Here is a 26,591-nt window from a genome sequence, read left to right as displayed (position 1 = left end):
GCTTTGCACTCTAACTCCAGCATCCTGAGCATGTTGCAATCATGTATGTTGGGGGAGATTATTGAATTTTATAGTAGATTAAAGTAATGCCAATTTTTAGTTATTGGAAGTATGTAGTGAACTTCTTACAGGAATAAAAAGTGTCTTAGTGAATGTACTTTCATTTCATATTGACCCAGTAACTTGTATGCGTTTTTTGTAGACTTAAGCATCTCTGTGGCATCATCTTTACAAACTCACAGTGTCAAGGGGAAATTTTCCTTATCGGGGAGTAGAAAGCTATTCTTTGACACCCATGCTCTAGTGTGCCTGTTGGAAGAAAATGGTAACTTTTCTGTTACAAATTATTCAAATATGTAGAGTGATCTATAACTTATTTCTGCTGTATGATTTCATTATCGTTTCAGAGTACTAAACTTGTGCAGTTATTTCTCTGTGACACTTAATTTAAAAGTGCCATTCTTAGTCAGATAGCTTTTATAAAGATTGCTTAAAACTTACTGAGATATTTATTCTGCTTTAAAGGGACATTATTAAGATCAAATTTTGACTTTTGTTATTTTGGATTTACATCTGTGTAACTGAAGTCACAAACTGGTCAGGACTGCTATATAACACTTAATTAACTCTTACATACCTTGTAATTGCCCTACGTTTGCATTTTTTTTAATTCTCATCCATAATATCATATCACTGCCTTTATTGTGAACCTGCAAATGTTGAAAGTACTTCTTGAGGGATTATTGTTTTGCAAAATATCTTAGTAGAATGTTGCAACTGTTACAATAATCAGCAGAAGTGAGTTAAATCATAATACACTTCACTTTACATATTGTTATATTTTACAGAGTCTTAAAGACTGGTAGACCTAAAACAGACCAACTAGTTTTGTTCTGATTTATTGGATTGTGCATACCTTTTTACATTTTTCTGAACAAGTAGTGTACTAAAATCAGGTTCCTGCTCTTGAAGAGCATGGTTATAACTTCCAATAACCTGCTTGTTCACAAAAAACTAAGCAGGCATGAGAGACAATATGACATTCTGATGTGTACCCACATCTGTTTTAATAAATAAATAAAATACCACCATCCTATATTGTTGTTGAGGGATAGTGCTGAACAGTAGAAGTTGCCATTTAGCTATACTGCAGTTTTAATTTTATGGTGGAGAAACCTTGCATGTTTGTCTGTTTCTAATTTAATTAATTGGACAGTAACATTGTGTTCTGTTGTTAGTTCTGAATGGAGGAAGGAGTATGTTTGTGGCCTCTGCCATGGCCATAATTTATTAAAAATCTTTGTGAACAGTATTTGAAAGAGACATCTCTGAAAAAATTGTTCAGGCATAATTTTGCTATGTTTTGCTGTATTTTGTTTTGCTTAGGGTTCACTACTCAGCAATCAGAGATCATTGTATCTGCATTAGTGAAAATTATGAATACCAACATGGATGTGATTTACAAGGACATGGTGACCAAAGTACAACAGGTGAGGTACAGGAAGGTGTTGGATTTAAAGAAAACCAAAATTTAATGTTTCTACTAGTAAAACATGTAACTTGGTATTTAAGGAATGACTGTGCTTCAAATTGTACCTAACATTTTGAACAGCAAAGAAATTCGGGGTTAAAAATACAATGTAAGCATCCCTATATATCTTCTGGGTGTTTTCAAACTGGATGCTTGATTTATATTTAGTTTTGAGGCCTGATTTTTATTTTTCCCTATTCTCAAATGCACAAACAAGTGTTGCTATGGATTTTGAATTTCAACTATTGTGATTCAGTGCACCACCCAGATGCAGACTTTTCAAGCTCAAGTGCAATACAGGCCATCATTTTGGGGTTGAAATGGTAATTGACTAGAGAATTTTTAGGTAAGAGATTGAGATATGTGACACACGCAAATTGACTGGCACATGAGATATAGCGAATAGTGCAAGTCTTCCCAAGAAAGACAAACCCATTTGCTATCACAAGGAAGTAAGGGTTTCCTTGGCTCTTCTTTGAGTGGTTGCACTTGTCCATTCCACTGTAGGCATTCGTGCAATCCAGTGCACAGTTCTCAGAGAGATTTTCCCTTTGTGGTATCCATTAGGGCGTCATAAGTTCTGTCTGCTGTCTCACACCTAGGCACAGGCATAAAGGGTCAAGCTGCCCCTGACCCACCTCAGTTCCTTCCTATCACCCATGATGGTTATTAGAGTTTCCTGTCCTCCTTCAAGTTTTAGTCAAATCCTGTAAATACAGTACACCCTCGCTATAACAAACCCATTGGGATCAAAGCCATTTGTTCATTATATCCAGGAGTCTGTTATAGCAAAAGTATCAGTGAGGGTGGGGCGGCTGACAGCTCCAGCTCTGTAGCTGGGCTCGAGGTGGAATCCAGGGACCAGGTTCATTATAACTGAAGGTTTGTTATTATGAAGGGAATATAGTGAGGGTGTACTGTAGTACCCATTGTATAGTTAGTTCAGTTTAATAGGTAGTTAGTCAGTTTTAAAAAAAAAAATGTGTTTTGTGTGGTTCTGGCACCTGGTCTCGGTTCCAGCCCTGGTACTGGAGATATACCATGCGCTCTGGGTTTCAAGCCCTGCCACTCTTACCGTGAGGCAGTGCCTAATAGTAAAGCTCATCTCAGCTGCCTTAAGCTTGGGGGAGGCTCACATGAGCGACCAGTGTACCATTTGCAAGGGCTTTAAGCCCCATTTTATAAAAGGCAGGACAACCAGAATAAAACATTTGCTGCTCAAATTGGCAGTATATCCTCTATCTGAGCTGTCTTCCTTGGCCCAAGTACTGAGCACCTTGGTGTTGGCCAGTAGTACACCTCTGGCAGTACCGATACTGAGAGACAGATTGGCGTTGCTGGTACTGAGGAAGAGGCATTGGAAATCAGACTCTGTGCCAGGATCACTGGAAGATGTGAAGAGGTCGAGCTCTTCTAGCGACATGGGAGTGTGTTTAAGGAGGAACCACTCCCCATAGCATGCCTTTAAACAGGGGAGTTTACTGACTCCAGAGCCCAGTGTCGGCCTGCTGACACCAGCTCCCAACACACTTTCGTTGGCATCTCCTCGCACTCCGGTACCGCAGAGTGTCTTCCCGGTGCCATCTACTCCTGAGGCATGTGAAGCTACAAGAGAGTTGCTAAATCTCTCAGTGTTCTTGTCACGAGCAGTTCAAGAAATTCACCTGGCACCAGTGCCCAATGTGCCACCGTCAGTGCCTTAACCTCTGCACCAGGCAATTCCATTGGGCTCAACCATCAGAGTATCGATTAAAGGGGTACTATCTAGGGGAAAGCCACAGATGATCTTCTCTGCTTCCCTTTCTTCAGACTCTGAACCTTCTTCACTGGTACCAGTGGGTGTGGCACTGCCATTTTCACAAGAAGAGGCTTCTCCTTCATCAGACTCTGAAGTGGGATCCTATGTATCCCAACCTATCCAGTCACACCATCAGGAGTATGTTGCCTGCCTGACGTGGGTTCAGCCTTAGTTCCAGGAAGGGGCTTATAGAAGGGACTCTTGGCTCTACGCACAGTTGGGGGCTGGAGCCATAGCAGTGGTCCTTCTGGAGGCTGAGGGGCTTCCTCCCTCATTCAAGAATGTTTCTACAGCCATCTTAGCAGGCTCCATCTACTGGTCATCAGGTGCATCAGTGACAAAAGCACCCTGTCATCAGTATTGAGCCTTGCTCTGAACAGATTTGGGATCCCTCTCATGACCAGCCCCCAGTACCGCTGGCATCCTCTTTGCCTTCTGATGAGGCAATTGTATTGGAACCTATTTATCTGCCTTCTGATTATTTTAAGACCCATCAGGAATTGTTGAGGAGGATGGCTATGGATTTAGACATCCACCCAGAGGAGGCCTGGGAAAGATCACATAAGGTAGTGGACGTTTCGACATCTGTGTCTCCAACCAGAATAGCTGTCCCTATAAATAAGACTATCTTAGAGCCTACCAAGGTCCTCTGGTAGACCCCAGCTTCCCTGCCTCTGACTGCAGAAAGAACAAAGAGGAAGTACTCTGTTCCCTCTCAGGGGGTTCCAACACCTGTGTCATCATCTTCCTCCAGATTCCCTTGTGGCAGCAGCCGATAAGAAAGAGAGACAGACAGGACAACAGACAACAACCCCCAAAAATTGAGGATGAGAAGCTGGACTTACTTGGGAGGAAGCTTTATTCCACAGGAGATTACAGCTTCATATTCGAAATCAGAAAGCTTTGCTGGGGTGCTACAATTTCATCCTGGGGGATATAGTTTCAGAGTTTCAAAGACACGTCCCAGACAAGGTGAAATAGGAGTTCCGGTGTTTGATAGAGGAGGGCAGGTTGGTTGCCAGAATGGTTCTGCAGGCAGGTCTTGATGCAGCAGATTCTGCCCCTTGCAGCATGGCTTCTGCTATCATGATGAGCCACTCATCCTGGTTACACGCTTCTAGCCTCCCTCCAGAAGTACAACAGACAATCCAGGAATTACCTTTTGAGAATCACACTTCTCACAAGATGCTCTGCATCCTCTCAAAGGCTCTAGAGCAACCCTGAAATCCCTGGACATTTGCACCCCAGCAGTGAAGTGGGAGGCCTTTTGTTCTCATCAGTCCCAGAATTTTGGGGGGGGGTTTGCCCCTCAAGCCCACGATCTGCCAAGGAGAAGGAGCAGAGGTTACAAAAGGCACCCACCACTGCCCTCTGCTTTGGCAGTCACCAGTTCATCAAGGCAGGTAGCATCTTCCAAGAGCTCATTTTGATGGGCAGGTCAAGAGCATTTTACGAGTTCTAAGAGTGCCTCCTTTTTATTTTACAATTTTTTTCAAACTGCTTGTCCCACTTCTGTCGTCATTGGGCCCACATCACAACAGATTGGTGGGTTCTAAGCATGGTGGATGTGGGATATAGGCTCCAATTTATTTCTTCCTCTCCTTCCCCATCCCTCTTCAGGGACCCCTCTCACAAAGCAGCATTATTACAAGAAATACAATCACTCCTCTTTGTAGAAGCTATAGAGGAGGTCCCTCCTTTGTTCAGGGGAAAGTGATTTTACTCTCAGTACTTCCTGATCCCAAAGATAAAAGGGAGCCTAGACCTAAGGTAGTTAAACAAGTTATTACAAAAATTGCTATTCCCGATGGTCACTCTAGCTTCCATAATCCCTTCCCTAGAGCTGGGGGACTGATACGCTGCTCTTGACTTAAAGGATGCCTTCTTTCACATGGCAATTCATGAGAGCCACAGAAAATTTCTGAGATTCATTGTCAGCAGTTGCCATTATTAGTTTACAATGGTTCCCTTTAATCTCTTGGCTGCCCCACTTGTTTTTCAAAGTGCATTGCAGTAGTAGAAGCTTTCTTCTGGAGGTTGGGGTTATGTAGTCCCTTACTTGGACGACTGGCTGATAAGAGGTCAATCCAGGTCGCAGGTGATGTCCAGCATAGGCATAATCTGATCCACCTTCAATGCACTTGGTCTGCTGATCAACTCAGACAAGTCAGTCCTATCTGTGGAACAGAATTCATTGGAGTGGGGTTGTGGACTCTACAGCAACCAGGGCCTTACTATTGCCGAAAAGGTTTCAGGCAATGCAAAACCTCATTCTGGACTTAAGAGCTTATTCTCTCACCCCGGGGGTGTAAGTTTAGGCACATGGCGGAGTGGCACTTTCGTGGTCCAGTACTTCAGACTGTCTCTCACACGCCTTCAAGGCTAGTTGGCAGAGGTGTATTAACTAAAAAAGCATCCCATAGATATGTTAGTGCACATACCAAGTCACATCTTATCTTTCCTGTGTCTGTCTACCAATCAAATCAACATCTGCAAGGGAGTTCCTTTCACCCTGCCTCAGCAATCTCTTACTTTAGTCACTAATGCTTTAGACATGGGTTGTGGGGGCTCATGTGAGACCCCTGCAGATGCAAGATCTCTGGTCTCCCCAAGATCTCAGCCTACATGTAAACATCAAGGAGTTGTGCTTACCTTGTATGGCGTTCCTTCCTCTTGTTCAGGTAAGGGGAATACTGGTGCCATGTTTTATGTAAACTTTGTTGGGAAGCAATATTCCTCTGGGACTTCTGCATCGACACCTCTATGCTTCCGAATACAGCCCACCTCTTGGGTATTTGGAATATGCTAGCAGATCACCTGAGCAGGTTTTTTAATAATCACCATGTGTAGTCCCTTTGCCCAGATGTAGCAAGGTCCATTTTCCCGTTCTGGAGAACTCCCCAAATGGATCCCTTTGCAACAAAGGACAACACAAAATTTCACCAGTTCTGCTTCAGAGCAGAACTGAGCCTGGGTTCATTGACAGATGCTTTTCTACTGCTGTGGTCACTTTTCTCCCTATCCCTCTTGTTCTGTGCAAGGCCAACCAGGACAAGGCCTGTCTTGTAGCAATTTGCCCTGGTATGGCCCCATCAACACTGGTTTTCTCATCTCTTGGACCTCTCAATTAGTCCCTCACAATCACTCCCATTTCACACAGACCTGATTGCTCAGAAGTTTGGCTGCCTCCTCCACCCCAGTCTTCAGGCCCTTCACCTAAAAGCCTGGAGTCTTCATCTTTAACTTCAGTGGAGGAGTCCTACTCTAGAGAGATGCAGAAGGTACTGCTGAATAGTAGTAGAAAACCATCAAACAGAATGACTTACCTCTCCCATTTAGCAAGGTTTTCCGTCTGGTTGAAGCTGAAAGGGATCTCCCATATTCCTGCTTCTATTCAGCATAGTCCAGCCTATCTTTTGTATCTGAAATATCAAGGATTGGCAATTAGCTCAATCACACTATGCCTAGTGGCTGTTATCAGCATTCCACCCTCATGTGGATAACCTCTCCTTTTTTTCCAACCCGATGACTATAAGGTTTTTAAGGGTTTGGACAGACTATTTATGCATGTACAGAACCGTGTTCTACCAGGGAGCTTGAATCTAGTCTTAACAAAGCTGATGGGTCCCCCCCTTTGAGCCATTAGTGACCTGCTCTCTGTTGCACCTTTCAGTGAAGGTAGTGTTTTTAGTAGCCATTACATCAGCCAGGAGAGTTGAGAGTCCTAGTATCAGATTATCCAAATATGGTTTCTTACGCAGATAAAGTTTACCTTCATCCCCATCTAAGGTTGGGTACAATAGTGGTCTCCACTTTTCATATCAAGCAAGTAGTTTTCTTGCTAACCTTCTTCCCAAAGCCTCACCATAATAAGGGAGAGGAGAGATTGTACGCCATAGATCTCAGAAGAGCTGTAGTGTTTTATCTAGAACAGACTAAACCTTTCCATTCTTTGTTTAAGTTGTTCATTGCTTTTGCAGTCAGAATGAAGGGCAGTCCTGTTTCCACACAAAGGAGTTTATCATGGATATCCAGTTGTATTCACCTGTGTTATGAGTTGGCTAGCCCCAGATAGAGTACTGAGACGTTGACTAGATTCCAAGCGACTTCTGTGACATTTCTGGCTAACATCCACATTTGCAAGGTGGCAACCTGGTCATCATGTCACGCTTTCGCTTCTCGCTAAGCAATCTCTCAGCAATCTAGAGACGATGCTAAATTTGGACAAGTAGTCTTCCAGTCCCTGTTCAAATAGACTCCGAATCAGTGGTGCTGGTGCTGGAGGTGCAGTAGTACCCCCTGGCTTGAAGTGGTTTCCATCATATACAGGATATGATTATTTGTCACTATGATTATTTCCTGAAACTCATGGATTATTCTTGATGTCCTCTACAGCTACCCAGAGGGGGGGTTGGTTCTGGGAAGACCCCAGACCTATTTGCAGCTGGAAGTAGACCAGTAGTGCTAGGGTTGCTCAAAGCACCCTCCCAGCCACCAGCAAACTGCTTATAGAAGCTAGCTCATCTCTAGCCTTTGGTCACAATGGGTGACTCCATAGCATAAGAAAGTTTGTTCTAGTAAATTATATGAATGTCTAAGAGCAAGGAATTCTTGTGTTCTAATTATGGCTCTGATGCTGACTTCTCCGTCATCTTGGTCATTTCATATAGCCTCTCTTCCTTAGCACCCTCATCTATAGCATGGGAATAAATATTTACCTCTGTTACTACCTGGAGGGTGTAAAGACTTATGTTAGTATAGTTGTAGAAAAATGCCTACAATTACAGAGAGAACTGGAGAGGATGAAAGATAGGGTAAAACAGGTGGGAGCAGGCCACCTTTCTCCACTTTTTGTGTTTTGTCCTGTTTGCTGTCCTCAGTGAAATTGAAAATATGTATAAAATAATACTGTTTATTTAAAATAAACACAGGGAAGACAGGATTTAAGCATTGTTTAATATTTCACTTAGATTAAACTTTGAAGTAATACTGCTATTGACATGTCTTCATAACCAGAGCCAGTTGATGGTCATCATTGGATGTAACAATAAAAAAAAAGAAAAACACAAGTTAGCACTGCTTTGTATTGGTATGACCAATGGACCTGTTGAGCACTCCGGAGTGGTTATGGCACCTAAATTGCATTCTTTGGAGTGTTGAAGTAAACATTCCTGTAACTGGTATCTTGATCTCGGCTGAAATAGGAAAGAACATTTTACTGAAGTGCTGTCTTTATATGCTGTTCTGTGCATCTTTTTTTCTTTTCTTGTAAGAGGAAAAGAACAGTTTGTCATGAGTTCTTATTTGTATTCTAGGTTAAGTACATGCCTACAATAAAATGCCCTCTTATTTGACTTGGTACAGTATGTGGTATTACATGTATCTATTAGTCTGCAGACCTTACGGCTGGCAGGTGCAATATGACTGATATGGTCCAAATGCACTTCCTTCCCCATATCCTCTCCAGCTCTTTGCATCACTGGAGTCACTAGTTGCTTTAATGTTACAACACCACACTTATAGCTGCAGCAGGAAGAGGAAAAGCTGAAATGTGAAGAGAGGAGCTACCAGTGATATCACAATTCCACCAACCTGTAGATATTTCAGAAATAGCTAGTGTTTTGTGCTAGCTCCGAGTAAAATTTAGCTAGCTTCTGAGCTTAAATTAGCCATCTTAAATTAAGTGACACGGATACTGAAATAATAGCATTTTAAATACTATATTTGTACACAAGTACAAGTTTTTAGGATGTTGCAGTTGTTATGGTATGAGCTGAATTTTTCTTTCTTCTTTCAAAGGAAATCACTCTTCAGCAAATAATGTCTCATATTGGTGGTGTGAAAAAGGATATGATTATTTTAGAAAAGAGTGAATTTTCAGCACTCCGAGCTGAAAATGAGGTAAAAACACATACAAACTAGTGTAGCACTGGGTTTTTTTGTATACCGCATAGAGAAGTGCTTCTCAACTTTTTCCACACCATGACTTCGTGTTCCAGCAGAAAAAAGCTTTGCGATGCCCCTCCCAGTTCGCCATAAAGTAAGGGAAGGTGGTCACGAGCCCCAAGTTGAGAACACATAGCGTAGAGGAAAGCCATGCATCAAGCTTTGTTGTTGTGTTTTGAAACTTCTCTGTGTTGGGAGGAGGGGAGGGAAAGCCAAGAGTAGTAGAATCATAGTATCAAGTGTGGAGAGTTGCTTGCAGAGCACCCTGTAACCTGAAGAAGTAGTAATATAATATAATCATTTACAGCATTAAAAAATTTGATCCAGTAGTAGTTATACAATCCGTAGTTGAATGCATGTCTTACAAGTTTTTTAGGCTCCTTTGGGGACAGCGTTAAAACACTCCTGACGTATGTCAGATATCCATTGCTCCTCTTCCTAGAAGCTGAGCATATCTTTTTGCTGTATAGGGACCCTGTCAGTCAGCCCAAAGGAGTGAAATTAGTCTGCTGAAGAGGAGGAATTTTTACCATCTCGTTGGCAGATGCGGTTTAACAAATTTACAGCAAGCAAAAAGATGTTGAAAGAAACCTTGTAGAGGATGGTAGGTTGTTAACAATTCTGCCAAAGATCACAATTAAAGGAAACCAAATAGAAGGTGTTCTGTTGGCTATTGAGAAGGGAAAAATTGTTTATCCGTAATCTTATATATTTAGAGGTGAATGAACAAGGAAAAAATAATGGGACTGTTAACTTAAGGTGCTTCTGAACTGTGTTTAACATACATAAATTGGAAACACAATTTATTAGGGCTGTTGATTAATTGCAGTTAACTCGCGATTAATCACACTGTGTACAAATAGAATACCAATTTAAATTTATTAAATATTTTGGATATTTTTCTACATTTTCATATATATTATATCCTGTGTTGTATTTGAAATCAGTGTACATTATTTTTTATGACAAATGTTTGCACTGTAAAAATGATAAAAGAAATAGTATTTTTCAGTTAATCTCGTACAAGTACTGTAGTGCAATCTCTGTCCTGAAAGTGCAATTTACAAACACAGAGGGGTTTTTGTTACATAAATGTACTCAAAAACAAAACAATGTAAAACATCGGAGCCTGCAAGTCCTCTCAGTCCTACTTTTGTTCTGCCAATCGCTAAGACAAACAAGTTTGTTTACATTTACAGGAGATAATGCTGCCCTCTTCTTGTTTACAATGTCACATGTGTAATAACAGGCACTCTCATGGCACTGTTGTAGCCAGCATCGCAAGATATTTACGTGCCAGATACACTAAAGATTCATATGTCCCTTCATGCTTCAAGTACCATTCCAGGGGACATGCATCCATGCTGATGACAGGTTCTGCTCGATAACAATCCAAAGCAGTGCAGACAGACGCATATTAATTTTCATTATCTGTGTCAGATGCCACTAGCAGAAGGTTGATTTTCTTTTTTGGTGGTTCGGGTTCTGTAGTTTCCGCATTGGAGTGTTGTTCTTTTAAGACTTCTGAAAGCATGCTCCACACCTTATCCCTCTCAGATTTTGGAAGGCACTTCAAATTCTTAAACCTTGGGTAGCTATCTTTAGAAATTTCACATTGGTACCTTCTTGGCCTTTTGTGAAATCTGCAGTGAAAGTGTTCTTAAAACGAACAACATGCTGGGTCATCATCCAAGACTGCTATAACATGAAATATATGGCAAAATGCAAGTAAAACAAAGCAGGGGATATACAATTCTCCCCCAAGGAGTTGAGTCACAAATTTAATTAACGCATTATTTTTTTAACGAGCATCATCAGCATGAAAGCATGTTCTCTGGAATGGTGGCTGAAGCATGAAGGGGCATGTGAATCTTTAGCGCATCTGGCACGTAAATATCTTGCGATGCTGTCTACAAAAGTGCCATGAGAATGCCTGTTCTCACTTTCAGGTGACATTGTAAACAAGAAATGGACAGCATTATCTCCTGCAAATGTAAACAAACCTGTTAGCCAATCACTCAGACAAACAAGAAGTAGGACTGATTGGACTTGCAGGATCTAAAATTTTACATTTGTTTTATTTTTGAATGCAGGTTTTTTTGTACATAATTCTACATTTGTAAGTTCAACTTTCATGATAAAGAGATTGCACTGTAGTACTTGTATTAGGTGAATTGAAATACTATTTCTTTTGTTTTTTTTACAGTGCAAATACTTGTAATCAAAAATAAAGTGAGCACTGTATACTTTGTATTCTGTGTTGTAATTGAAATCAATATATTTGAAAATGTAGAAAGCACCCAAAGCTATTTAAATAAATGGCATTTTATTATTGTTTAACAATGCGATTAATCGCAATTTTGTTTAATTGCTTGACAGCCCTACAATTTATTAAAATGGAACCCTTAAAAAAACAATTCTGGAATGTCTTAATAGCGGAAAGAAACTGTTGATAAACATGCTTCTAAAAAAGTGTTTTTGCAGAAATAACTGATTGATACTGTAACCTGTCTCACACTTGCTACTATTTAAAAACATTATACCGCTCTGGACTAGACAATCTATAAAATGAAAAGGAAATATGCATAGTTTATTGATCATTAGTACAGTGCTAGTAGCTGTAATGCAGATTCACCAGTACTCTTAGGACATTTACTTATATGTACTTTTTTTTTTTTTTAAAGAAAGTAAAACTTGAACTCCAGATGCTAAAGAAGCAAGTAACGGTAAGATACATTGTTTATATTACTACTTAGATGCAGTATGACTATAATGAATATGAAGAATTTAGAGACGCATTTTAAATATCTATCTTGTTCACTTTTAAAAGGTTTTTACTTACCTCTGCCGCTAAAGTGCTTAGTTGTTATGCTGCAGGTACCCTGGTATGGGGGACTGAAATCTCCAAATCCTGGATTCTGCAGCAAAGGCAGCTTCATGTATGTATTCTTAGTGGTAGCTGAAACTATTAAAACCTAAAAATATGTTTTAAATCAGATTTTTCGCTCTCTTAGCTGTTTTACTTTATTTGCATTTTATTGATTGAATTAAGAAAGTGCCAGTTGCAGTTTAGGGCTGAATTGAGCTCTGCTCTTACGGCCACTTTATTGTCTATTAAAATGCATGGCATTGTCCCCAAAATCACAGCACTTATTGGGCACAGAATTGGTTTTCTGAGACTCTGCAAGTCATTTAGTTTATTTGAGTAAAAATTAATTTAAAAATTGGTTCTTTACGAAATTTAACCCCATGTGCCAGACCATGTTTTTTATCCAAATTATTGTAATAACAGAAAAATGAAACTCTCTTCAAACTTCCCATAAAGTAAAATTTTACGGAAATTGAGTATACGGACTACATGAAAAGGGTTTGGTTTTTTTTGTTTGTTTAGGGTTAATGGTCATTGTAGTGCTGTTCTTCTTAACTGAAAGCTCTGGTGCTTCAGAAGATGCGATGAAAATTTGTCTCCTTCAGAGAATTCCATTATTAACTGCCCTCTTTCAAAAGGATTGCCATCTCCAGTTTTCAATGGGTGTGAAACTACGGGGTGCCCTTAATAAAAACAAAAATGCCTTCTATCAAAATGGACACCACTTCCCATTGTTCCCAATGTTAAAGAAGCCAGACTGCCCCTAGGAAAAGTGGTTGCCCCCTGAGGATGTAATCTTAGGGTTCCTATTCACCATTCTGCCCTACTTTGCTCCTCTCAGCTGAAGAGGGGGCACACCCTTCCACTCCCAGGTTGCTGATCTCCTAATGCTTCTCCACTGAACCATCAAGCTGTTGACATATCTAGGCTTAGTAACTGTGTGATCTTGTAATTATTGTTCTTCATCACCCCATCCTCTTCCTGTTGTCTTGATTTTCATAATATTACATCATGTCTAAAATAAGGCTCATATTGTGTATTCGTATTGTGCACTTTTGAACACTCTAAAATATAGTTTTAAAATCCTTCTAATTAATCCCTACGATCTATCATAATTAGTTGCATTTGATATTGATTTCCTTTTACATAGACGTTAATATCTCTATCCCAAATCATTCTTCCTAAAACTGATATTTTTCATTAGTAGGTTTTATAGAGGTTTGAGGTCATCATCAATTTGTTTTTACATAAAATTAAATTATTTAGTTCATCATGGTATGAAAATTCACTCTGGTAATATTCAAGGTTAAAATGATGTATTTGTTCTTGTATAAGAACAAATAGAAACGTACACAGTATGTGAGATAGGTTTGTTAAAAGAAAATTGTAACTTAAAATTTTATAATTAAGAATTGATAATTTAAAATTAGTGACAGATATTTTATAAGTTATTAAGCAGAATTAAAAATTACTAAAACAGAAATGAGTCTAAGATAATTAAACGCTTTTTTATTAGCTTAATAGTGGCTTGTAAAAAATGCTTGCATGTGTCTGATACGTAGTAGAATTTCTTGGAATATTCATCAGTCTTCACATTTATCCTATGCACTAGTCTGGTTTGCAGCTTGCTCTATGACCCACAGTCAGGAAACTGGAATTCCTCTGGGAAGTTGCAGTAAAATGGTAGTTGTCATTGAGAAGCAGCAGCACCATTTACTGCTATTGTGCGAGTAAAACATTGACAAGTAGCTCTATAAAGTTTTAAAAATATAATATATCTGTTATATAACTTCCAGTAAATATTCCATGAGCTGTCTTAAATTATCTGTAGGGGTTTTTTTAAGCCAAAGAGTTATTAGAGAGATGACCATTACCAGTGTCCTCTTTGAAGGCATATTTTTATATGCTACCTTGAATGGATTAGAGCAGTCGTATGTCTCTATAAGACATCAACATTTTACACATACCCAGACCTGGCCTCCAAACGTCTTAAGTTAGTAGTACCTGGGACATAAGAAATGTTCTCAGCTTCATTGGATAGACATATGTTACGTTGTCCTGGATCTGCTATGTCAGTGTTTTAGTCTCAAAAGCAGCTGCAAGTTGTCGTGGCTTTCAGGAATCCTATTCACCCCAGAGATCAGGAGAAAAGTCCTTTTATTGAGGTTTGCAGTAGGAAGGCACAATATATTTGTTCCATTACTTAGCTCATGAATTGAATGAGAAAAATGTTTTTTAAATTTCCTGATATATTTTGTATAATTTTTCTCTAGGATGAAGTTACCAAAGTTCGTGCAGATAACAAATTAGGCTTCAATCTGGAGAAGAGCAGAGTAAAAGAACTGGTATGTTTTATGGATTTCTTCTAGAAGTATGTAAAAATGTGAATACTATTTGAAATTGTTTGGTCAAGAATGTAATTTTCATGGTTGTCCATGAAGTCTTTTGGCCAGAAGATAGCGTGAACCATAATTATTCATCTTAATGGTTCTGTAGTGTAATGTGACGCCATTTGTTTTTAATATTTTATCATATTTTGACATTATTTCCTCATTAATCTTGATATTAAAAACCATGTGTTTTTTCTAAATTTATCTAGTCAAATTAAGTTTAAATACTTTGTTAAATTACCGAAATTGAAAGCCTGTCCTTGCCCCAATAGGGGACTAATTACATCATAGCCAGTATGTCAGCCAACGGTTTGATTAAAGTGATCTTCACACTGTCTTGTCCTAACTGGTATTGGTCACTTCTGACTTTCAAGTGTCTGATAGAACTGAAAATCTTTAACTGGAGTAATAAAGGTTACAGTAAATAGGCAATTTTTTTTCTCTTTTAGAGTATTATATGTAACTCTGTTTTAAGCTCTTGTAAATGCCATTACCAAAATGTGTTTCTGCAAATCAAAAAAAATTGTATTGCCTAACTTGAATAGTCTTTTTTGAATGACATTTTTCAACAGATTTTATTTTCCCTAGTCACTCGTCACATTTGACATTTATATTTCATAGACGTGTAGTGTGGGAATAATATTGACCGTTACTCTGGGCAGTAAGCTTTGTTTTCTTTAGATCCTGCTAGTCTTTATTCTTTCAAAACTGGTAGATGTGCCCTTGAAAGTGATTACTCATAATGGTTGTCAAACAAGCTATCCTGGGTTGGGTCAATGACTTAGTACTCTGGGTAGCCCTCTGTGCTGCTCCATGAGAGAATTGGGTTGAAGAACAAACTGTGGCCTTCAAACCTTTGAACTCATAGATTTTTCAGATGTTGCAAAAATAATGCTTTGCACTAACATAGCACCTTTCCTCTGAAGCTCTTAACTACTTAAATAGCAAGCCTCACAATATCTCTATGGGTAGGTAAGCATTATTGTATGCATTTTACAGATCAGTTAACTTAGGCACAAAGAGTGTGTGATATGTCCAAGATGACAGGAATAGAGCCCAGGAATCTGTATTCTGTCTCTTGCTCAAAGCACTAGACTACGTTGCTTTTCTAGATGAAACCCCCAACCTTTATGTGAAGAAGTAGATAACTATAGACTACAGACGTGTACTCCATTGCAGTCTGTTGTTATACAGGATATTGTACCTTTCAAGGAGACTGCTTGCTTGCTAATTGTTGTCAGCAGACATCATGCATGGCCAGAACTCTGGCATAGAATGGGGAAGGAGGCAGATGAATGGAGAACATGATGCTACATATAAAATAAGGTTTATTTGTACATAATAGGAAAGAGGAGAACCCAAAATAAAGGGCTGGGTGAAAGTTCTGTGACCTCTCTTCAACCTGTGCTTATGTCTAGATGTTGTTGCTTCTGCATTAGTGAAAGCATTATTTACATATGCACTTGGACACAGGTGAGACCTATACTTGAATGTGCAGAGCCCTATAAAAGCTGGGGGGAAAATAAAGCACACTTACCTAGGAAGATACCTGGGGTAACTTAAATTAGTAAAGGCTTAACCAGTGGCTTTACTCCTGAAATATTTCCAAAGCATGGTGAGCTAATAGTCCATCAGCGTGTTGTTTAAAAATATAAATGTGTACACACTACTTGTTTTACAGTTATTATCCAGTTTCAACTTCTTCATTTAAAGGCAAGGTAGGAAAGTTTCTCTAGTGATAAGATAGGAAGCAGAAGGACATTATTTAGGTTATGACATTGCAATAGCTAGTCAAAATGTTTCCTTCTGCTGCATCCAAGAATCCAGTTTGGGAAGAGGAGAGGTTGATTGAAATGTGGGGCAAAAGCCCACACAAAGAAGTTGGGAGGGACAGTCACAAATATAACCAGAAAGACTCAGAGTTGAATGGGCAAACTAAGGCTGCTGAGAAATGAGCAAAGGGGGAGCTTTTCATTGCTCTGAGCCTAGGGCTAGGTTCTCAAATTTTTTGATGGCACGATCCCATTTTAATGAAGTATTTCCTGCCAGGACCACAGACAGCATGGAGGATGCCATTTTGCAGAGCATAACCTCTGCATAGCATACCCTCACACATATGTGCGAGGTCACACCACATGGACTACACCATTTTGCTCTACAAAATAGCATCCTCCGCACAGTGTGACCTTACACGTATGGTGCATGCAAGGCCATGCTGTTCAGAGCAAAATGGCACCCTCCATGCAGTAGGGATCACCAGAATTTCACCTGCTGATGGCGTGCTCCATTTGGGGCCACAACCCACAGTTTGGGAACCGCTGGTACTAGGGCATCTGCCAGGAACATTCTGGCAGTTGCCTTTACCTGCTCTTATCGCACAAGAAAATATCTCAAGTTTGTCTAACCAAAGAGGTGAAAGCCATGAGTATTCGAGAATAGAATAATCTTTTCTCTTTCATATAATTAAATTGAAGATCCTGGCAATTTATATAAAACTAGTTCAAATGAATCTTACAGATTTGCTTAAATTTACTATAGTATTCAACATATTTATCGACATCACAAGAGTGATGTCTTTAGATAAGATTGCCCAACACATTGTAAGACCCTGTTTGGCTGGTAACCCTGCCAAACTAACCATTTGGACTGAATTTTTCCATACTGGGTGTCTGCCTCAGGATGAACCTCCTCCTCCTCCCATAACCCTCCTTTAAAAAGACGGGATAAGCTGTTTCTGAGGACCAGATTAGGGAAAAATACAATGTTTTGCCTATGTTAACAAATGCTTATAAGACTTTTTTAGGATGCTGTAGTGCCTCCATATTTTGAAGCAGGAACTTGAAATTTGGCAAAGAGGTGGTCTTTGTGTCAGGAATGCTGGCCCCATGAAAAAAAAAAAAGGGAATGCTCTAGTCCAGTGCTGCAGAGACTGAGCCAAACTTTTCTTACAAATGTTGCTCCAGGATACTGTGGCACTAGAACTGAGAGCAGTTCTGTCTCCCCTGTGCTCTCAGTGTACCCCCTGCTGGTACCCAGGCAGTGAGGAGGAGGAGCAGCCTGATTTAGACTGCAGAGGACTAAAGAGTGGGGAAGAGATAAGGGAAAAGGGGGGTTGCAGGAACCAGAGGGTGGGGAGATGCAGAAGGCTAAGGGGACAGTATCCGTGGGGGAAAGAGTGAGAAATAGGAGCCAGGTGTCAGAGTTAAATAGGAGCAGAGGGAGTATTAGGGGAGGTGTTTGGGGAGTGCAAGCTGGGAAATGTGGGGGGTAGATGGAGGGGGAGAGGCAGGAACCAGAGGGGGGAATTGGATGGGACAGGCAGGGGGATGTATAGGAGCAGAGGGTGGGTAGAAGATGGGGATGGGGAGGGACAACAAGAGGATGGTGGGAGGAAACTGAGGGATGTGAAGGAGCAGAGAGTGAGGGGGTCAGAAGCCAAAGAGAGAATGAGTCAGGGTGGTGGGGGCATTAGGAGGAGTGGGGCTTGTAAGGGACAAGGGCTCGAGGATAGACATAGGTTTATGGGTGACAGGGACAGAACCACTGCAGCAGACTCCCTTCCGGAACCTAGAATTAAATCCAAGAATTCTCTTGTCAGCAAATGTCTGTAAAACTCCTGGATAAAATTTGTGCAACACCCGCCTCTAGTGCTGATTGACGTAGTGTATATATATAACAGTAGTAGGCTGTTATCTTCTGCTACCAGTTACTCCATTAGCCCAGCCCTTGCTGCTTAGCAGATTAGTTAACATTATGGATTTTTTTTCTATTACTGTTTAAAATTCTAGGAAATGCCATAAAAACATTAAAAGATTATTGATATTGGACTTTTACTTTTAACTTTTATGGATTGTTACTCAACTACTGAAAACACATATCAAACCTAAGGGCCATCTCCCTGCCAACTTTTAGTTTTCTGTCCCCCATCTACTTACGTGCTAGAGCTGTTACAAGTAGTTGTTGACTACTTGTTTAAAAAGAAATATTGAGTGAAGATGTTTGTGGTATTTTTGTCCCCCTCTCCATTCACCAGAGTCTCTCCTAACTTGAACGATACTGATGTGTTTCAGTTCTTGCAAGCATGCAGTAATTTTTTTCTTTACAACATGTGATATTCTTCCTCCCCTCCCGCATTTTATAGAATTCAAGAACATTATGTGGAGTTATTATTTATCCGGATTCAACTTTTTCATTTAAAGGCATCCTTCTGGTTTCACAAACCAGTTAATGGATTACCACGAGACATAAACATAGTATATTTGACCAATTCAATAATTTTTAATAATGTTAATTTCAAATTAAAAGAATTTTCTTTGACTGTCACTCCAAAATTTCAAGTGGGGAACAAATCTAGAATCCTGATTAAACAACTATATATAACAATTAAATCTGATTTTATCTTTTAAAACTTCATACTGAGGGGTGGGGGTGAGAAAGGTGGCTAAAGTCTAACCGTGTCCTATTTAAGCTATGCTTAAGTGAACACAGCAGAATATTTAAATCTAGCCTCAGTTACGGGATTAGTGTTCATCGAAATTTGTGTGTGTGTGTTGTTTTTTTTTTTTAAATGCAGATCTGCAATCCTTTCCCATTGCCAGTCAGCAAACATATTGCCATAATTAAAGGGCAGTTTCTGGTAGAAGATCTGCTGCCCTTATAGCTCTGAGGTTTGCTGAACATTTGGCTTTAAACTCTCTTTTCTTCCAAAGATCAACATCTGTTCTACAGTGGTAACTCTAAATATTGTTGGCAAACACAGAAGAATACTGAATTCCATCTTAGGAATTATAACAATGATGTTGGAAACTAAGCAAAAGTACTAATATGAAACTGGGAACAAATTCAGAAGAGAGGGTAATGCTTTTTTTGTTTGCTTTTTTTCTTCAGTATTCAGTTAATGAGAAAAAACTGCTGGAAATAAGGACAGAAATAGTGGCATTAGTAAGAATTTAAGAATGGATTGTTGAATGATATAAGGTGGCTTTTGTATTTGTGTACTGTAAACAGGCACAAACAACTTTAACATGAGTAGTATTTAAATGTCCATATATCAGGTCTCCTAAATGTACAGAACTCATTTTTTAGCTAGTTTTAAATAGTTTGTTGTGTATGTGTGTATGTATAGTACTATGACATTACTACACAGGTAACTGAAACATAATGACAGGTTTCAGAGTAACAGCCATGTTAGTCTGTATTCACAAAAAGAAAAGGAGTACTTGTGGCACCTTAGCGACTAACCAATTTATTTGAGCATAAGCTTTCGTGAGCTACAGCTCACTTCTACACTTTCCACAGCATGCATCCGATGAAGTGAGCTGTAGCTCACGAAAGCTTATGCTCAAATAAATTGGTTAGTCTCTAAGGTGCCACAAGTACTCCTTTTCTTTTTGAAATATAATGCTGTACATACATGATTACTCCTGGGGGAATTCTGTGCCAAAAAATTAAAAATTCTGCATATTTTATTTGTCAAAATAACACTACATAATCATGCCAGTTTCAATTATTTTGTAACTTATTTCGAAATACCTGTCTGCAACTATGTCTGTGACAATACCAACACAAAAAAAATTCCCCCAGGAGTAGAGAATTAAAGAAACCCCTACAACAACCCAGTTCCTGTTTCTCTTCCCATTTTCCCCAGAGCCCAGCTGCGCCCTCTCCCAGCACAGACACTTGCACATACTCCCTATCCCCCAGAGCCCAGCCACGGGGCACCCCCCAGCCCAGATACCCGCAGTGGCGCAGAATTCCCCCAGGAATATATGATACGCATGAAAGCAAAACTCACATGGAGTTCTTAGAACCCTGAACATATATAAATATTCAGTTCAGTTATCATATTTTATATGTTTGAGTTATTTTGAGAACTTTTGTGTGTTTCCTTGTCTTTATCATGGAAAATCCACTGCTCCATCAGGCTTGAAACTGCTGGGTTTTTCTACCCTTTCTAAATCTGAGCCCAACAAAAGGATCCTCTCTATCCTCTTTGCTCCCCCATCCACCTCCACATGCAGTTTGCCTGTTGGCATCCTCAACAGGTGCAAATAGTCAACTGCATTAATGTGACTCCCCAGTCTTCTGCTTCTGTACTCATAAACAGAGATTTCCTTGATAGCTGTCTGAGAACTCCTTTCCTCAGGAATTTTTGCTATCTTCTCCTAGTGTGGTTTGTGTCAGCAGAGACTCTTTGGGAGAGCACCTTGAGGAAGGTAGGGGACTCCAAGCCTAACAGTAGATCCTCAGCTGCTTCAGGTGTAGTGTGGTATCCAGCCAGCTATATCAAATGGCTTTTGTTCAAATGTTCACCTCTTTGCACTGCCAGCCCCCACCTGGGCGGGGAAATGGACTTGTCAGTCTTCAACCTCTCTGTGTGCAGAACTCATTTCAGGATGGAGATTTAAAGATCTGGAATAAGAAATCTTGGGAATTATTTCTTAAATTTCATGGATCTCAAGAATAATCACATTCCAATTAATTCCTGCCACTAATGGTTCCTATATTTTACATTCAGGAATAACAACTATCATAGCCAAGCAATGAACTTTAGTCTGTTGCCCAGCCCTGGGGTGTTCACAAAGTTAATGATTTTTCTGCTATTCTGAAATGAGAGAGCATCCAATTCTACCACTTTTTGGATAATCTGCTAGCAAAGGTGCAATCATATGAGCTTTCCATGTTCACCAAATCATCCAGTTCCTGGTACATAATAGATTCATAGTGAATCATTAGAAGATCTCCCTTACCCCACCTTAGGAATTCCAAACCAACCTGGGTCTTGTGGTATTGTCAGAGGAGAAATTTGACATAACACAAGCTGCAATTCCTCAGCACATCAGTGCATTCAGCTGATCCATATGATAAAGGCCTGTGAGGGAGGGAAAAGTACCTTGAGTACTCCAACTTTCATCTCCTTCAGAACTTCCCAATCAGGCATGGAGGTACCTGGTTCAGGATATGGACTGTGTGTTGATAGTCCCTTCAGATGTCCAGTCCCTTCAGTAGTGATCACAAGGACACAGCTTTGGCAGATGCACCAGCAGTGTGCATGGCAACGAACACCAACTTTCGGGAAGGAGAGCTCAGATGGAACATGAATCATGGCATGTGATCTCCCCAGGAATCCCAGCTCTGCATCAACCTCCTGGAGCTGTGGAAAGCAGGAAATGCAGTAGTCAGCTTCCTCCCAAGGGGCCTTTTGAGAACTGCAACTCTTAGCTTGGAAGGTGACAGCAGAACTACTAGGCTCATATCAACTGTCAAGATGGAATTGAAAGTGAACATCTAAAAACAGAGGCCAGAAAATTCTTCCATAATTGGAACATCTGGGTCTGCCCATCAAAGCCACATACATCTCTGGCAAGCCCAACAGTCATGTTGATTTGCTTAGTTGTTTTAAGGAAATGGTATAACAGTGGGAGCAAACCAAACAAAAACTCGATCAAATTATATCAAGGTGGTTCTTTCCATGGTGGGGATGTTTACAAACCAAACCAACAGGAATAGTGAGATTCTGCTCCTAGCATTAGCTCCCACAGGCCTGGAGAATGGACACCATCTCATTTCCCTGATTAAGCTTCCAGGGGCATACCTTTTCTCCTCAGAAACAAGGTGATCAGAAAGATCAGCTAGGATGAAGCCTCAGTAAAGCCAGATCATCCCTTACTAGCCCAGGCACCTTTGTTTTCCCAGACTGGTACATATTCAGTATGTCCACCATTCATTTATATTGACAGTTTCTCAGCACCTTGTTCATCTGAACCTCTTCAAGTTGTGATACAAATCACCAACAGCAAAGAAGGGAATGCTGATGTTGCGTCCTTAACTATAATCTAGTGGTGGGTTAAGGAAGTGGAGAGATGAGTGAAATAAAAATGGGGCCAGATTATATATTTATTTTGGCAAAACTCCCATTTTACTTTGTTGGAAATTTGCTTGAGTAAGGATTGCAGGATCAGGCACAAAAGCTGTCGGTCAAGTATAGTCAGCATGAATTTTTAAAGACAGACTACAAACCCTTTGAATAGGATTTTATGATGGAATCGACAGCTAATTGTAAATTTGATATGAAGTCACCACTGTAATAAATCCATCAGGAAATATATATGTTTTATAAGTTTTTTTAAAAAACACTACAGCAGAGCAGTAAGTTTTATACTTGTATTCACCTAAATTTGGCAGCATGAATTTTCAGTACTATAAGGGAAACCTCTGGCTTCTTAAGAAATATAACATTACTTAATACTTCTTAGAGGGAGGAGTATAACTACAGAAGCCTCCAGAGAAAGGCTGATTCTTAGTTTTTAATACATTGTTAAAGTACTGAATCTGCAAGAGTGAAGGGAGAGCCAAAAAAAGTAATTCAGAAAGGAAACAGATTTAGTTTTAAGGTTAAATTGTGTTCAGATAACTAATACTCTGCTTTGTTTCTAGCATGCACAACAAGACCGAGCTCTAACTCAAACAGATCGGAAAATAGACACAGAAGTTGCAGGACTGAAAACAATGTTGGAATCGCACAAACTTGATAATATTAAATACTTAGCAGGTAAGGAATTCTGACAAATATATGCACGCATGTTAGAGTTGTGTTCGACTCTCTTATTAAAGGCCCTGATTCAGCAAGGTACTTAAGCACATTGAGTAGACTCATTGACTTTAGTGGGATTATTTGTGTGCTTAAAGTTAGGCACATGCTTACTCACTGAATCATGCTTAAATTTATTTACAATGCCAAGAGTGGTTAGCGATGTAAAGGAGATCTATCCATTAATTAGAACAGTTCAGCTTGTACTATTATTGTCCTGTGTATATATACATGCCTTGTGCTGAAGTACAGTTTTTCATTTTCTGGCATTTGTATGTAACGAACACTTTCATAGAAATGTAAGTCTGGAAGGGACCTTGAGAGGTCATCAGATCCAGCCCCCTGTGCTGAAAAAGGACCAAGTAAACATAAACCATCCCTGAAGATGTTTATCCAACCTGTTCTCGAAAACTTCCAGTGATGGGGATTCCACAACCTCCCTTGGAAGCCTATTCCAGAGTTTAACTCCCTTTATAGTTAGCAAAATTTTCCTAATAGCTAACCTAAATCTTTCTTGCAGCAGATTAAGCCCATGACTTCTTGTCCTCTCTTCAGTGGACATGGAGAACAATTGATCACTGTCCTCTTTACAACAGCCCTTAACATATTTTAAGACTGTTATCAATTCACCCCTCAGTCTTCTTTTCTCAAAACTAAACATGCCTAGTTTTTTTAACCTTTCCTCATAGGTTAGGTTTTCTAAACCTTTTGTCATTTTTGTTGCTCTCCTTTTGACACTCTTCAGTTTATACATGTATTTCCTAAAGCCTGGAACCCAAATTGGACACAGTACTCCAGTTGAGGCCTCATCAGTGCTGACCAGAGTGGGACATTTACTTCTCACATACAATATTCCCGTTAATATACCCCAGAATGATATTAGCCTTTTTCACATCTGCATTACATTGTTGACTCATATTCAGTTTGTGAACCTTTGTTACCGCCAGATCTTTTTCAACAGTACTACCATCTAGTCAATTCTGTAGTTGTGCATTTGATTGCACTTCCTGAGTGAAGTACTTTATACTTGTCTTTATTGAATTTCATCTTGTTGATTTCAGAACGGTTCTCTAATTTGTCAAGGTTTTTTTGAATTCTAATCCTGTCCTCCAAAGTGATTGCAACCCTTCCCACCCTGGTGTCATATGCAAATTGTATAAGCATAATATTACATAATATAATATGTTTCTTGTGTTATTGCTTACATCATTTTCATATCCTGACTTTTCACTATGTATTTTTTGACTGTAAATATGCAATACTACTAAATGAGTAGGTTTGCTGTAGAGATGTATTGATTTGAGCATGGTTATTGATAAACCTATTAACATGGTTCTGTCTCTCACACTAGTACAGTTATTATTCATATTTTTCATAACAGGATTCCTAACCCATTGTAGGAACATTGCCTAAAGAGGTACTCTCATTTGAAAATGTGTCGGGGGAGTAAAGCTCTTTCCCCTACTTTGAAAAATACATTGGTCTCCTATGTTGGATCTTAGAATTTTCAGAAGTACTATAAATATTGCCAATTACAGGCTGGTAATTGGGCAAATTGGTTGAAACTATAATGAACAGAATTATCAGACACATAGATGAACGCAGTTAGTTGGGGAAGAGTCTACACGGCTTTTGTAAAGGGAAATTATGCCTCATCAATCTATTAGAATTTTTTGAGGGAGTCAGCAAACATGCACAAAGGTGATCTAGTGGATATAGCGTACATGGACTTTCAGAAAACCTTTGACAAGGTCCCTCATCAAAGGCTCTTAAGCAAACTAAGCAGTCCTGGGATGAGAGGGAAGGTCCTCTCATGGATCAGTAACTGGTTAAAAGACATGAAACAAAGGGGAGGAAGAAATGGTCAGTTTTCAGAATGGAGAGAGGAATATAGTGTAGTGTCGTGTCATCTGTCTCCCCCCCTCACCCCCCCATGGATCTGTACTTGGACCAGTGTTGTTAAACATATTCATAAATGATTTGGAAAAAGGGGTAAAGAGCGAGGTGACAAAGTTTGCAGATGATACAAAATTATCCAAGACAGTTCAGTCCAAAGCAGACTGCGAAGAGCTACAAAGGGATCTCACAAAACTAGGTGATTGGCAACAAAATGGCAGATGAAACTCAGTGTTGATAATGTATATTGGAAAACATAATCCCAACTATACATACAAAATGATGAGGTCTAAATTAGCTGTTACCATGCAAGAAAGAGATCTTGGAGTCATTGTGAATAGTTCTCTGAAAACAACATCTGCTCAATGTGCAGTGGCAGTCAAAAAAGTTAATGTTAGAAACCGTTAGGAAAGGGGTAGATAATTAGACAGTAAATATCATAATCCCACTATGCCTACACCTGGAATACTGCATGCAGTTCTGGTCACCCCATGTCAAAAAGATATAGATATAGATATATATTAGAAATGGAAAAGGTGCAGAGAAGGGCAACAAAAATGATTAAGGGGATAGAACAGCTTCCATATGAGGAGAGATTAAAAAGACTGGGACTGTTCAGGTTGGAAAAGAAACAACTAAGGGGGAGGGGATATGATAGATGTCTATAAAATCGTGAATGATGTGAAGAGTAAATAAGGAAGTGTTATTTACCCCTTCACATAACAGAACCAGGGGGGTCACCCAATGAAATTAAGAGGCAGCAGGGTTAAAACAAAGAAAAGGAAATACTACTTCACACAACACACATTGCCAAAACTATAACTGGGTTAAAAAAAATAATTAGGTAAGTTCATGGCAGATAGGTCCATCAACGGCTATTAACCAAGATAGTCAGGCATGCATCCTCATGCTCTGGGTGCTCCTAAGCCTTTGGCTGCCAGAAGCTGGAACTGGACGACACGGGATGGATCACTTGATATTTGCCCTGTTCTGTTAATTCCCTTTGAAGGATCTGGCATTGGCCACTGTCTGAAGACAGGATACTGGACTAGATGAACCACTGGTCTGACCCAGTATGGCCATTCTTATGTTCGTATGATCACTTAGCATTGCATAACTACTCTTATTAAAGACAAAGGTAAAAACACTCTTTACTTTTTGGAGGGTGACTGTGAGAAGAAGAAGAGGGCTCACACAGACAGAGTTGCAAACTTGTTAAAGGATAAACTTTTCAACAAATTATATTGATCATATCTACTCTTTTTAAGTGAAGTTTAAAAACTACAGTGTTTGCAGGATATTGGACTTTGCTACTAATATTCAGATTGTCTTTATTTCCTCATTTTGTAACCATAACTTGTTACGCTGATCTTAATTATTCAGAATGGTAAGCAATGATAGGATTTTTCAATACTGCTGATAGCTTTCCAGCCCATTTTTCCTTCACTCCCTCTTTCCTTCCTTTCTTCTCTTTTGTCATTTTGTGGTCACCTCCCCACTGAAGTTGTGTTTGTACTCTGGAGATGAATAGCTTGTTTTCTTAAATAAAAAATAAAGAAGATAGCCATAAC

General features: G+C 39.6%; 1 protein-coding gene across 4 annotated transcripts in view; it reads left to right on the top strand.

Annotated features, from left to right (window-relative positions):
* Positions 1–26,591, top strand: part of MCUR1 (mitochondrial calcium uniporter regulator 1) — a 34,432-nt gene that overhangs the window by 2,295 nt on the left and 5,546 nt on the right. The window contains exons 2-8 of one of the 4 annotated variants that reach the window (XM_073331938.2): positions 203–325; positions 1,387–1,490; positions 9,129–9,230; positions 11,960–12,001; positions 14,418–14,489; positions 19,422–19,475; positions 22,971–23,085. In XM_073331938.2, coding sequence (XP_073188039.1) covers positions 203–325; positions 1,387–1,490; positions 9,129–9,230; positions 11,960–12,001; positions 14,418–14,489; positions 19,422–19,475; positions 22,971–23,085 — 612 coding nt within the window. The remainder of the gene's footprint in view (positions 1–202; positions 326–1,386; positions 1,491–9,128; positions 9,231–11,959; positions 12,002–14,417; positions 14,490–19,421; positions 19,476–22,970; positions 23,086–26,591) is intronic. The other 3 variants (XM_073331939.2, XM_073331940.2, XM_073331941.2) reach the window with 3 other exon arrangements.

The sequence above is a fragment of the Lepidochelys kempii genome, chromosome 2 (assembly GCF_965140285.1).
Source record: "Lepidochelys kempii isolate rLepKem1 chromosome 2, rLepKem1.hap1, whole genome shotgun sequence".
NCBI classification, from domain to species: Eukaryota; Metazoa; Chordata; order Testudines; family Cheloniidae; genus Lepidochelys; species Lepidochelys kempii.
The sequence above is the reverse complement of the archived record's forward strand: the minus strand, read 5'-3'. Positions and strand labels throughout refer to the sequence as shown.